The sequence below is a fragment of the Panthera uncia genome, chromosome E3 (genome assembly GCF_023721935.1).
Source record: "Panthera uncia isolate 11264 chromosome E3, Puncia_PCG_1.0, whole genome shotgun sequence".
Classification (NCBI taxonomy): Eukaryota; Metazoa; Chordata; class Mammalia; order Carnivora; family Felidae; genus Panthera; species Panthera uncia.
The window spans coordinates 7,261,145-7,275,377 of NC_064815.1; the positions used below are offsets into that span (position 1 = coordinate 7,261,145).

Here is a 14,233-nt window from a genome sequence, read left to right on the forward strand (position 1 = left end):
ATAGATGAACAGATGGATGCATGGATGGGTGAATGGATGAATGGATGGATAAATGGATGGATGGATGGATGGATGGATGAACAGATGGATGCATGGATGGGTGAATGGATGGATAAATGGAGGGATGGATGGATGGATAGATGAATGGATGGAAGCAAGGAAGGAAGCATGGATGGGTGAATGGATGGAAGGATGGATGGATGGATGGATAGTTGAATGAATAAATGGATGGATGGGCAGGTGGATGGATGGATGGAAGGAAGGAAGGAAGGAAGGAAGCACGGATGGATGGAAGCAGGGATGGGTGCATGGATGGATGAACAGATGGATAGATAGTTGAACGGATAAATTGATGGGTGGATGGAAGGATGTATAGATAAACAGATGGATGCATAGATGGGTGAATGGATGGATAAACGGATAGATGGATGGATTGATGGATGGATGAATGGAGAGATGGAAGGAAGGAAGCATGGATGGGCGAATGAATAGATGGATGAACAGATGGATGGAAGAGTCTGCAGAAAAATATGCAAGCTCAGGAATAAATGTCACACACAGAAACAAACAGCAAATGCATCATTACCTGTTCTTTTGTTTGAGCTTTCTGTACTACATCCCGCCCAACCTTGATACGTGGGGTCAGGATAGATCTGGTGAAATCTGTCACATTAATTCCCATGAGGTGGCAAACTTTCTGAGCAGCTGGATGGAGAAAAAAAAGCATATTAAGTATATCACCAAAGAGAAGGCTTAGGAATGAAGGCACATCACCTGGGATACTTGTGATCTGTGTATGCAATTGATACTTTTTGAGAAATGGAGCATGATGTAGTGAACATAGCATGAAAGGGTCCTGAAAACTGCGGTCATTGGTGACCTCATCCCCAATGTTTTGCTAAGTGGCAATGATGGGGTGGGATGGGGCCATGTGATTTGGGAAAAGCTATTTAACTTCCTAGAGTCTTGCTTTTCTCAGTTCATAAAGACACAGCCATTTGGTACCTTGTTGGGTTGTCAATGAGATGAAACGTGGGAAGGCACGTAAAGTGCCTGGCACATGGTCAACTACCAATAAATGTGTCCCACTATGCCAAGATATGCATTGCATCATTATGTGTGGTGGAAAATACCAGAAACTACTTAAATGTCCATTAATATGGGAGCGAACAAATGTACCATGAATACCAAACAGCAGTTAAAGGGAACGACTCTCTTTCTCAACTGGCGATAATTTTGCCCCCAGGGGACATCGGGCAACGTCTGGAGATATTTTTGATTGTCACACCATGGGGAGCTACTGTTGAAAAACCCTGATCCAGACAAGGGTGAGCAGAGAGAAAAACAAGTTGCAGAATGCTGACTCCCAGGTGAAATCACTTATGTACATTAAAATCACACTCACAAAGCAACACTATATATGGTTTAGATACATGTGTGTGAAAAGCCTAAAATACAACTGGGAGGGGACATAGTAACATACAGCTGTGGTTGCCGGGAGACAAGGAGGTGACTGGGACGTCAACGTGGGCTACATTGTTTCATGTTAACGACCAAGCAGTATTAGAACATATTCACAAATGCCACTTCTGGATGGTGGATTCTTGTAATATTCATGTATTTCTTCTCTTAAAACTCGTCCTCAAAAGAAAATCATCATCCACCTTACTGTTGGCTCAGCACGAAGGCTACTCTTGTCTGATGGCTTGCCTATGCGTGGTGGACGATCCGCGGTGTGGTTTTAGGATGTTTTTCCCTGTCTTTGCAAGGGGTGTGTTTTTGGTTTTTGGTTTTTGGTTTGTTTTTTTGGTTTTGTTTGTTTAGTGTTTTTTTTTTTTTTTTTTTTTTTTTTTGGTTTGTCTTTCCCTGAAGTTGTCTCCTGGGTGGGAGGAGACCTTTAACTCGCCATATTTTGGAGTATGCGACACCAGAAACTACTGGCAGGGCCTGTGGAGGGTAAGCTCCGGGGAGCTTCAAAAACAACACGGTATATAGTCTGTGTGGGGCGTGTTCAGACAACAGGTAGACAAGCCAGGAACTTGCTATCCATTTGGCTCAGCCACCAACAAGCACGGGGGATAGATAACCAAGCAACCTTTCCATAACACAAAACACTGCAGGTATTGGCAGGTAGGGCTGGCATATTGAGGAAAAAAAAAGCAAACAAACAGGATGCCTAGTTAAGCCTTTATTTCAGAGAAACAACCAACATTTAAAAATTATAGTTAGGTCCCAAACACCGCATGGAACATACAATATATTATAGAATGATACATTTTATAATAAAAAATGTTGGTTGTGCATCTGAAACTTGAATTTAACTGGGTATCTTCTATTTTATCTGGCAACTCTAACTGCGGAGAAACTTGGGGTCTGTGTCCCCCATGTGAGGAATGGGGCTGTTCCTGTCTAGTTTGCCGATGAATGCCAGGGCCTGGTGTATGGTGCAGGCTCAAAAATATTTGCTTAACAAAATTAACAAACAGGGGGTTATAGAACTGATGGTCCCTAAGGATCCTGTGTGATCTAAAACTATTAGCTTTCCTCGCCCACACTCTGATTCAAGAACTTCCCACTGTAGGATCTTCAGCAGTAAAAAGTCACGGACAGAAGTCAGCGAAAATAACTTAGTTTAGCTCTTGTTAATAACCGTATCCAAAAAACAACCAAACGCTCCTTCCCATCACAGACGTTGTCAGTTATTGGGACAAGACAGCAAGCACCTGTGTTATCCGGCATTGATGCTTGGTCTGTGTTTCTTTCCTTCTTGAAGACAATATTTCCAAGCTGCAGGACGGACGACACCACCTTCAGTATGGCTGGGTGAGGACAGAAGAGAAGATAAGGCACAGACCTCAACACCGAGGGGCCGTGGAGGTTTAGAGTCTACAAGTTATTGGGGACCTTAGAGTCAGCCTACATCTTTCTCGGAAGAAGACTCAGTTCTGAGCTCCTAAGTCTAGGAAAGAGGCAAACTAATCTAATACCATGCTAACAGGGTAGAAAACCTGGCTGGGGGTAGCAGAATATGTTCAGATGCTTGCTGACAATCTTGTGCTCAAAGGAACACCGTGAAGCAGGGGCTGGCACACTGCAGCCGATGGACCAACTCTGGCCCACTGCTTGTTGTTGTCAATAAAGTTTTATTGGAACACAGCCATAATGATTCATTTACGTATTGTCAATAGCGGTTGGCTGCTCCAAGGGCAGAGCTGAACAGTTAAAACAGAGATCAAATGGCCCACAAATGCTAAAGTATTTACTTACGCGACCCTTTACAGAAAATGTTTGTCAATCCCCACTATACAGCAAGAAGAATGAACGAGTTACCACCATAAACAACAAAACTGTTGTAGCTCACAGATGCTGAACAAAAGATGTCAAAGGCAAACAATAAAGTAACTATGTAAGTCCACTTACAGAAAGTTCAAGAATAGGAAAAACTATGGCATTAGAAGTCAGGATGATGGTTATCCTTCATTGGTGGAAACTACTAGAATGCCTATGGGGAAGCTTTGGGGCTCTGTTGGTGTTCTCTTAGTTAAAATGATTACTAGCAGTACAGGTGTATTCAGTCTGTAAAGGTTAATCAAACTGTGCACCTATGATATACATGAATTTCTAAATGTAAATTATATGTCACTAAAAGTTATTTAAAAAGCAACAAAACAAAGCAACAATCCCCATGCTTCTCAGTGTAGTTTGGCTAAGTATACAAGATGCTCATGCGAGGATTGAGAAGGGGGAAATTTTTTCCCTCTTGACAGCCAGGTGTCTCCAGACAAAATAATGTGTCCCCAGACCCTTGGAGCCCTTCTGACTCCGTACTCAGCCCATGTTACTATTAAAATGGCGCCTATGGGGCGCCTGGGTGGCTCAGTCGGTTAAACATCCGACTTCAGCTCAGGTCACGATCTCACAGTCCGTGAGTTCGAGCCCCGCATCGGGCTCTGGGCTGATGGCTCAGAGCCTGGAGCCTGCTTCCGATTCTGTGTCTCCCTCTCTCTCTGCCCCTCCCCCGTTCATGCTCTGTCTCTCTCTGTCCCAAAAATAAATAAAAGTTAAAAAAAATTTTTTTTAAATAAAATGGCGCCTATGTCTGAAATCCCCTCAAGACCATGAGTGACTGGCGAATGGGGGGCTGTCCTATCATCTCTGCATTCTCAAAGCCTACTTAAGGGTCCAGATACACATGGGGAGACAGGGAAGATGCATGGGGGGTGTGCAGGATGGAAGGAAGGATGGAAAATGGAGTAAACAATGGATAAATAAATCAATGGATGGATCAATACACTGATGGGTTGATCAATGGATTGACAAATGGATGGACTAAATGATGGGCGGATGGATGGATGGATGGAAAGAGAGATGACTAATTAATACAAACATTTAAAAAACCATACTAAACGGGCTTTGTAAACTATTAGGTGCTATGTTAATAGTTTTTTTCAATGTTTATGTATTTCAGAGAGACAAAGAGTGGGGGAGGGGCACGCAGAGAGGGGAGAGAGAATCCCATGCAGGCTCCATCCACACTGCCAGCAGAGAGCCCCATGCAGGGCTTGATCTCACAAAATACAAGACCACAACCTGAGCCAAAATCAAGAGTAGGATGCTTACCCAACTGAGCCACCGGGGCGCCCCGCTATACTAATAGTTTCTGAACTCGAAGTTTAAACTAAGAATTGCTGAAGTGACTCCAGAGCCCAGGGAAGCCGTCTAACTCAGGGTTCTCAACCTTGCCACTATTGAAACTGGGGGCCAGGTAAATCACTGGTAGGGCTGCTCTGTGCGTGTCTGTAGGATGTTCAGCAGCACGCCTGGTCTCCCACCACTAGGTGTCAGTAGCGTTCCCTCTTCTGAGTTCTGAAACCAAAAAACGCCCCCTAGGAGGCCAACCTCCCCAGATTAAGAACCACTGGTCTAAATGAATAAAGCAAACTGAGGGGGACTGTGGGGACGCATGGGAGCCACAGCCCCACCTGAAGGGGTACAGCTGGACTCCAGTCATGCAGCAAGTCCAGAGCTGCTCCCAGGCCGATGTATCCAAAGCGGATGGAAACCCAGATTCTTAATGTGAAACCTACTCATGTTTAAATGCTGGGAGCCAATTTACAACAACTTTGAAGCCTGTGTAGGTCGATCCCTCCCTGTGGGCTCAGGCCCCATTGCGCTGCTTTTTCTGGTACCGATAATGGGATCACAGAAATGGAAGAATGGCCACCATACTCAGGCCACAGGAACTGAACCATCCGAGAGAGTACCAGTGGGCAGCAAAGGGCTGGAAGGGGCTACACCAAACGCAAGGGCGGCGAGGGCTGGCGGTCTGGGGTGAGTGCCAGTCTGGGGTGGTCTGGTGAGTGAAACCAGGCACTCTGGAGTTAGAAAACCCCAGCTGCGCCGTGCTGAGCCTCAGTTTCCCCATCTGCAAACTGAAGCACGTGCTTCAAGAAGTTTCTGTCCAGATGGTGGAGGCAAGCAAGGAGCCTGGCACAGCGGACACTGAACAGCCACCTACAGTGGCTTGTACACGGGCCCCCAGAAGATGTGTCCCGCCAGAAGCTGGGAACGTGAACTTCCACAGAAAGAAGAGCCCTGCAGAGGTAATTAAGTCAAGGATCTCAGGTGAGATCATTTTGGATGAACCTGGTGGGCCCCAAATCCAATGACAGGTGTCCTGGTAGCAGAAGAGGAGAGGACACGCCCAGTTGGAAGCCGGCACGGGGTGGGTTTTCTTTGACAGCCTCCGGAAGGAGCGAGCTGTGCCAACACCGTGACTTTGGGCTTGTGGCCTCCAGAGCCGTGAGAAAATCAATTTCTGTTGTTTGAAGCCACCAGGTCTGTGGTTATTTGTTCGAGTAGCCACAGCGGACAGACATACCGGCCTTATTTACAGAAGAACAAGAAAGAGGGTTTTCTAACATGTGGCCTAAGCACTGCCAAGGGTACCCAGAACGGATGATTCTAGGTGACGGGCAAAACTTCCCAAAAGTTTGGATCGTTAGGCATTTATCCTAACTTACTAGAAATAGTAAGGACATACAATTAGTGATTGTACAGAAATTGTTGTTTCGGACAAAGTTCAAGCAGTATAGGGCTACAGAAATCTACACTGTGCACAATAATTGTCAGCCAACGATAATATGGCTGGGACCTGGTAAGTGGAGTCATTTACAAACGAGGACATCTGGGAAATGGATCTAGACGGTCCCTGGGAGGGTCTGTCTGGGTGCAGGAGCTAGCTGCCAGGGGGTTCGTATCCTGGCCCTAATCTTACTGGCTGTGTGACCTCAAGTCAGGTATCAGCCTCTCTGGGCCCCTGTTTCACCATTTGAAGGCCCATAGAAACATCCACCTCCTAGGATCGTCATGTGGCGTAAATGCAAAGCGCCTCAACGTGGTCAGTACCCAAGAAACATCAGTTGCTGGGATGTTACGATGGTTCCAGTCCTCTACTGCTGCTAACTCTCTCTGTGGCCTGGGCAAGTACTTGTCCCTCACAAGAGCTCCAGGAACCAGAGGGGGTGGTTCCTGGGGCCCCACGAAGCTCCAGGGCTTGCACTGATCCCCCCCCCCCCCCCGCTCAGCCCCATTCTCCTTCAGCTTCTCGGTGGGGCCTTGGGAGCAGCTCTGGTGTTCTAACTGGGGCTGCTGTGCATTTTTCTAATCATTCATTTACTTCTCTTTCCTGCAGTTTACTAGGAAATGATTTCACAAATGCAAAATCAGCTTTCCTTGGGGCCCCTGGGTGGCTCAGTCGGTCAAGCATCCAAACTTCAGCTCAGGTCATAATCTCACGGCGCGTGAGGTCAAGCCCCGCATCGGACTCTGTGCTGACAGCTCAGAGCCTGGAGCCTGCTTCCGATTCTGTGTCTGCCCCTCCCCCGCTCATGCTCGCTCTTGAAAATAAATAAAAACATTAAAAAAAAAAAATCAACTTCCCTTGCCATAAATAGATGGCAACTATAAAAATAAATACAGGAAAAGGAATAATATTATCAAATTCCAGCAAGATGCCAGGCCTGGAGTCTGCTCTCTGGGGTGAAAGGGGACATTAGCAAGTACCAGAGAGGGGCTGAGGACTTAGTGGGTGCCGATCTGCTACTCTCTTCCTTGAAAGTCATCAGGAGAGCTGAAAAGAGCAGAGAAAGCAAAACATCCTGCAGTGGAATTCTACGTGACTAGTAATGCCACGAGTCCACGTTTCGGAATACACCGGGCTCCTTCTAGCCTCAATTCCCATACCTTGGTTCTGACAGGGATTTTTGGAAGGGTTTAAAGGACAAAAACCACATCCCCACAGACAAAAACAGAGCACAGAGGACCACACAGTGGGGCTTGGGAGTCCCTGAGGCCCCAGAGGGAGTCCTAGCTCTTCCAGCTGTGTGTCCTTGGGCAAGTTCCTTCACTTCTCTGTGCCTCAGTTTCCTCATCTGCAAACTGGGGATAACAGTGGCCACATCGTCGGGTTCTTTCAATACTAAATAATGGGGGCGCCTGGGTGGCTCAGTCGGTTAAGCATCCGACTTTGGCTCAGGTCATGATCTCATGGGTTGTGAGTTTGAGCCCCGTGTCGGGCTCTGGGCTGATAGCTCAGAGCCTAGAGCCTGTTTCGGATTCTGTGTCTCCCTCTCTCTGCCCCTCCCCTGTTCACACTCTGTCTCTGTCTCTCTCAAAAATAAATAAACATTAAAATTTAAAAAAAAATACTAAATAACGCATATAAAGCACTTCTACTGCTGTGTCACCTGACATCTTCACTTTAAATGTATTAGAACCATTTCCATATGAGTCAATACTGTTCTAAAACAATTTAGAAGACCCTATTGATTTCTTTCTTAAGGCCCAATGATAATTGAGTAAATCCTCACTGGTCAAAGTTTTAGTTTGTTCGTTTCATTGTTTATTATTATTTAAAACTGGACACCTTGGTGCCTTTTTTTGAAAAGAGGCTCTCACATATGTCTGGCATACAGCAAGTATTTAATCGTTAGCTGTTCATGTGTGAATTTTTTTTTTTTCCAAAGCCAAGATCAGAAGTAAAAAGGACTCGTGTCCCAAATAAAAAGAATCATTCTGGGAGAGCCCATGCCATTCAGGAAGGGATGCTGTTAATATTGGGCTCTGATGTGGGGCTCTGGCCAAAATACACAACCACCACCCATTTGTCAACTGACCCACGGAGCCTTTTTTTCTGGGCCCCCAGTTATCTCCGGGGAAGCTGTCCCTCCCTCTATGCTGCATTGCAGCAACCCTAGCACTATTCTGGGGCTCCAAAGGGGTGTGGGCGTGGGAAGGAAGAAACATTTTCCACAACCATGTCCTGGTGTTCCCAAAAGAGATTAACCTTGAACACTGGGGCACGTCTAACCCAGAAGGCAAAGAATTTCTTAAAGCCCAGTGTGGAAACCAAGATTATCTCTCTAGGCTTTCTTGATCTCAGAACCAAATGTGTTTCTTGGTCACGGGCTGGTGACATTGATCGGTACTGGCCTATCACCAGAACTTCCTTTCCAGGAAGAGGACAAGTAAACCCGCTGCCTCAGATATGCCCCCCACTCCCCGCCTATCCTCTGCCCATGTGTTCTTGACGAGACCAACAACCTCTCTGTTTCCAGCTCCAAAATGGAGTAGAGACCATAACATAAGCCTCTCAGAGTTTTCCATAACCCCGATCATTGTGAATAACTCAGGAATATGCACCTAAGAAATATCAGCCTACTCCATTCAGGGACTCAGGCAGGGATTCCAATCTGTTCTTTCCTGCTGGACATAAATCCAAGGGATGTAAGGGCTGGCGCTACAGCAGCCATTCTGCCCCCAAGAAACTGCAGCCTACCTAAAGACAATATTGCTGAGAGACCAGGTTCCAGAGACACTCTTTGAGCCCATCGAACTCCTTGTACCTGAAACCCATATCCCTGAACTTTCCAGCTCTGCAAGATCATTTTCCTTTTCGCTTAAGCCAATTTGGGTCATTTGTAACTGAAAAAGCCCTAACATATGAAGCCAGTTTTCTAAAACACCAATAAGCTACCTTAAGGTAATGTTCACTTTCCTTCTTCTTCTTCCTTTTTTTTTTTTTTTTTGGGGGTCTTGGGGGGGGGGGTGGGGAGGGACGGAGCAGAATTCAGCAAGCAGAAATCTGTCCTTACCAGGGAAGGCTCTCTAACTAATGTTAGTGGCCCAGAGGGCATGAATCCGGGCCTCCTCGCGGGCACCCAGCCTGAAGGCATGAAGACTTACACAGCTGCTCCTCATCACTGAAGCCCATGATCGCCATGGCTTCCACGGTTTCCTGGAACATCTCGTCATCCTGGGCAGCTGGGATGGGCACAAAGCCATTGGAGAGGAATGTGTAGTTGTTGAAGCCCTCCAAAAGCAAGTCATCTGGAAGGAGAGGAAGATGGGGTGGTGGTCAGGAGGGTGGACTTTGAACATGAGGCAGGAACCTGTCCCGAGACTTGGACGGTTTAAAACCTTCCTTCTGGTTCCATCACACAGAAGGCCTCACCAACCATCACTGGCCTAATACAGTGGTATAGGTTGTGCACTGCTCCAGGGTGCCTGGAAGCTAAAACCCAGCGTTGGCTCCCCTTGCTAAGCCATGTCCCTTGACACAGGCTTGCAGCTAGCTTGAGGAAGGCACACCTTTATCTCAATTGCCCCAGATCACCCTGCCGTTTCTGAACAACGCTGCCTGAAAAGCAAGATCAATCCTTATCCATCTATTTGTGAAAATTTATCAAATCGCTGGGCCGCCTGGGTGGCTCAGTCGGTTAAACATCCGACTTAGGCTCAGGCCATGATCTCACGGTCTGAGTTCGAGCCCTGCGTCAGGCTCTGTGCCGAAAGCTCAGAGCCTGGAGCCTGTTTCGGATTCTGTGTCTCCCTCTCTCTCTGACCCTCCCCCCTTCATGCTCTGTCTCTCTCTGTCTCAAAAATAAGTAAATGTTTAAAAAAAAATTAAAAATAAATAAATTTATCAAATCGCTAATTCCCATGAATTTTAAAAATCAACTACTACCAAAAGGTTTATAATAAAAACACCATTCCCTGTCTGCCCTTTTTCCAATTCCTACCTTACCCTATAGCACTGCTTTTAACTCTTTGGGCTGTTTCTTCTGGCACTTACCACGATCTCTACATAACAGCTTTAATTTAATCACATGTAACGTACATTTGTATATACTATATAACATGTCCTATATTACATGGGCTTATATAAGTTATAATGTTATGTTTACATATCATGCATAATAGGCTATTTCTGGATATTTCAAGATGAGATCTTACCTACTGACCCCTCTATAATGGTGGATAAAGATTTAGCTCTCTCACACCACCTCCCCTCACCTCCAACTATTTCCAGTCAAGTCGCTACATAAATTGATATCAGAGCTTGTCAAATCTAGTCTGCTGGTTGTTTTTGTAAATAAAGTTTTATTGGAACACAGCCACTCTCATTTCACTGTTGATTTTCTATGGCTGCTTTTACGCAACAGTGGCAGGCAGATTTGAGTTGCTGCAACGGAAACCATATGGTCCTTTAGCAAAAACCATGTGGCCCTTTAGCAAAAACATTTGTGGCGACTGGCGACTCCTTGTTCCTATTGGCGACTCCTTGTTCCTATCATGAAACCTTGTTCTTGTGGCGACTCCTTGTTCCTATCATGAAACATTGTTCTGTGGCTGTGGCCACTCCTTGTTCCTATCATGAAACATTGTTTATCATGAAACATTGTTCTCTGTAAAGTATATTCTGTGGTTACACTTTGTTGTTGCTACTCAGTTGTCTCTTCCCCTTTCTCTCCCCAAATTTATAATTGTTTCTCTTTTCCTTGTACTCTTTGCTTTTAGGACACCCTCTGGCACATCAAGCGTCCTCTTCCAGATCAATCTTTAATGAGGCTGGATTTGGTTGAATATTTTTGGAGGAAAGTCAATGAGATGCTTTTCTTTTTAAATAAAGGTCTTTTATGGGTCAAGTCACTTGGAAGGGCCTGATGTTAAAGTGACCCAAGAAACCAGAAATCTCCAGCCTGTGGATTAGCCTTGATGCCTGTTTAAAGTCACAAGGATCTGGGTCTTTGCCAAGATTTCATTTCGCAGACTATGGGTAAATTGACAGATATCTGATCTTCTCTAAAAGCCTCACCGTTTTCCAGATCTATCATCAAGAATAAAAACAGCCTGTAAGAATTTCAGTAGTTAGCCTTAAAGACTAGGGACAGAGCACAAAACTGGATCATTCTCCCTAAGCCACCTCATAAGGCCCCACACTGTAACTGACAATTAATCTAATTTCCAAGGTACCGCATATGTTTGGCACCTCCCCACTTTCCCCCAGCGGCTGAACCTTGAAATACACCTCATCACAGCAAAGGTACCAGCACACACATCTTTGCTGGCTATTTTCTTAAGCAAAAGGACTAACCCTGGGCCACAAAACCGATGGGAAGCAAAGTCTGGATTGTCTTCATAAAATTTCAGTCTTAAAATTATTACTGGAATTTAGACTGCACTATGTACCTATATTCACTGGTAGATTCCTTTTTTTCAGGTATGTGATTTGCATATTCTTTTAAGAATATGCGGGGCGCCTGGGTGGCTCAGTCGGTTAAGCGTTAAGCGGCCGACTTCGGCTCAGGTCACTATCTCACAGTCTGTGAGTTCGAGCCCCGCATCGGGCTCTGTGCTGACAGCTCAGAGCCTGGAGCCTGTTTCAGATTCTGTGTCTCCCTCTCTCTCTGACCCTCCCCTGTTCATGCTCTGTCTCTCTCTGTCTCAAAAATAAATAAACGTTAAAAAAAATTTAAAAAAAAAGAATATGCAAAAAAAAGGGGGGGTTGGTTAGCAAATTGCAGTAAGTTCAGACATACATGCAATTTCCTACTGGAATCTGGTATACTGTATATTGCATTTATGGGAAAAATATCTCCCCTACCATTGACAGATGTTAACCACACGTACTGTGGTGACCATTTTGCAATATATACAAATATAGAATCATCACGTTGTATACCTGGAAGTAACATGTTATATGTTAGTTATACCTCCGTAAAAATACTTTTTTTTTTCTACCACAGAGGTGAACAAACTATGGCATACTGCCTACTTTGTAAATAAAGTTTTATAGTAATACAGCTATGCCCACTGGTTTACATATTGTCCATGGGAAGGGCGGAACCCCATCCCCCACTGGTCCCCCCCACACACACACACACAGTGATGCATCCTCACAGGTCACTTACTTTTCATCTTGTCCTTCGCTCCAGCAATCAGGTAGTAAAAGATGTGGAACGTCCTCTCGTCTCTGGCTTGGCGAATGGCCCGAGACTTCTCCAGCAGATCTGGTTTGGGAGGAGTTAAGAATTCCAGGGGATACCACAGAGTGTCTCCTTTCGGGAACCCAACCTTCCTCCCCATCCCTGTCTCACCAACTGAGGGAGGGGGCCTCTTTTAAGCCTCACCAACTATCGTGGGAAGTAAAGGCAAATATTATTTGCATTTTCAATATAGGGAAACGGAGGCTCAGGGAAGGAGGTCGTTTTCCGAGAGCACACAGCTAGCAGGTGGCAAAGCCATGTGTGGGTGGCCAAAACCACCCTGGCCAAGGGGCTGGGGCTCAACTAGCCTGGGGAAAGGGAACGTGAACACAGCCCTAATGAAGGAAAGGAGGGCCTGTTGCCCTGTGTAGGGGCAGGGAGACCACGGGGGTCCCGGATGGTGGCGGAGGGCACATGGGCGGCTGGGAGGTTGCACCGGGTAGATTTCTTCTCCTTAAGTGTGATGTTGCAGGACTGTGGGGCAGGCCCTCCCGGAGCCCTAAAACCAGCCAGCAATTGCCTCTCCCTCCTGAGCCCATTGCCACCTGTGCGGCCTTAGAAGGCCCGTAAACACCCAGGTCGCCGGCCCACCCCCGGAATTCCAGGTCAGCAGGCCTGGGAAGCACCGGGGGGGGTCTGCGTGTCGAGCAGGTGACGCAGGGAGCACACTGTCCCAGTCACTGACCCGAAGGGCGGAAGCTGAGGGACGGGGCCTCTGCCCAGGATTTGCCACCAACACCAGAAATGAACAGCTGAGAAGCGTGTGTGAAGGGACCAGAGAACAGACCGTAAGACAGAATCTTCTTCTTCTTCCCCCCGAGAGGGGGCATCTCAGCCCAGAAAGGGCACCTGGTGTCAGCGTGGCTGGGCTGGCTGGAGTCCCGGGGCCCGCTTCCTACCAAACCAACGGGAAGCTGTGCCTGTAAAGCCTCAAGAATCCGAGCTCCACCGGCCCGCCAGTGCCCAGCTCCTGCTCATCCGCACCCCCGTGGAAGCTCGGGGCAGCTCCCAGAGTCAGGCCAGAGTTCCAGGACACCCAGTGAGCCCAGGGCCCAGGCCGGTGCCCCGCCCCCTCCCACAGCAATCCCTGCCTAAGGTTAGTGGTTATAAAAATACCACAAGTTCTACAATCTCTTTTCCCAACAGTTTCAGAAGTTTCTAGATTTGTGGACAGACCACTGTGGACATACTACGAACATTCTAGAAGGTTCTCAATGGCTCTGAGGGAGCCCACTGATAGTCCTGCAGCCAAAGATGTCATTGTTCTCTTACGGGGAACAAAGAGACTACAAAGAGCCTCGTGTGTGCTCAGCGGGTTTTACCGCCAGCTGAGTTTTGGTTTCCAGAAGTTTCTGGGTTTTAGAATCTGTGGACCTATATTAGAAGAGGCCTTGTGAGGCAAAACCACTCTTCATGGCCTGACACAGCAGAGCAGGGGAGAGGACACCATCTAATCCAGGGGATCTGGGGGGCACAGAGCAGAAATGCGTGGCCCTCTGTTCTTTAGCAGTTAGGGTTTTGCTGATTTTAATACAGAGTCTGGTTCTCACGTGTGACTTCAAGGAGCTCCCACTGGCTGTGGATGCCTCCCTAGATGAATACAGACATCGTAGGCCAGATGAATACTGATTTTCTGGGGGGAAAAAGTCCGAGTGGATTAAAATGGAAAATGACCCAAGAGAGCGATGATGTGACAGCCATGGACATTCACTTCCGGCCAAGCCCTGGGCCAAGGGCCACGTGGGTCATTTCATTTAAATGACAATTTAAGAGCTGCCCCATAGGTAGGTGCTGTTATCACCCCCCTTTCACTGGTGGCAAAAGTGAGGCTCAGAGGGGCGCCTGGGTGGCTCAGTCGGGTAAGCATCCGACTTTGGCTCAGGTCATGATCTCGTGGTTCGGGA

The 14,233-nt window shown here is 46.8% G+C and overlaps 1 protein-coding gene across 4 annotated transcripts in view; it reads right to left on the minus strand.

The window, feature by feature from the left end:
- MYH11 (myosin heavy chain 11) overlaps positions 1-14,233 on the minus strand; it is a 124,452-nt gene that overhangs the window by 41,035 nt on the left and 69,184 nt on the right. For all 4 annotated transcript variants that reach the window (XM_049638305.1, XM_049638304.1, XM_049638307.1 and 1 more), the window contains exons 8-11: positions 12,255-12,353; positions 9,247-9,390; positions 2,724-2,819; positions 587-705 (exon numbers count right to left, since the gene is read on the minus strand). In XM_049638305.1, coding sequence (XP_049494262.1) covers positions 587-705; positions 2,724-2,819; positions 9,247-9,390; positions 12,255-12,353 — 458 coding nt within the window. The remainder of the gene's footprint in view (positions 1-586; positions 706-2,723; positions 2,820-9,246; positions 9,391-12,254; positions 12,354-14,233) is intronic.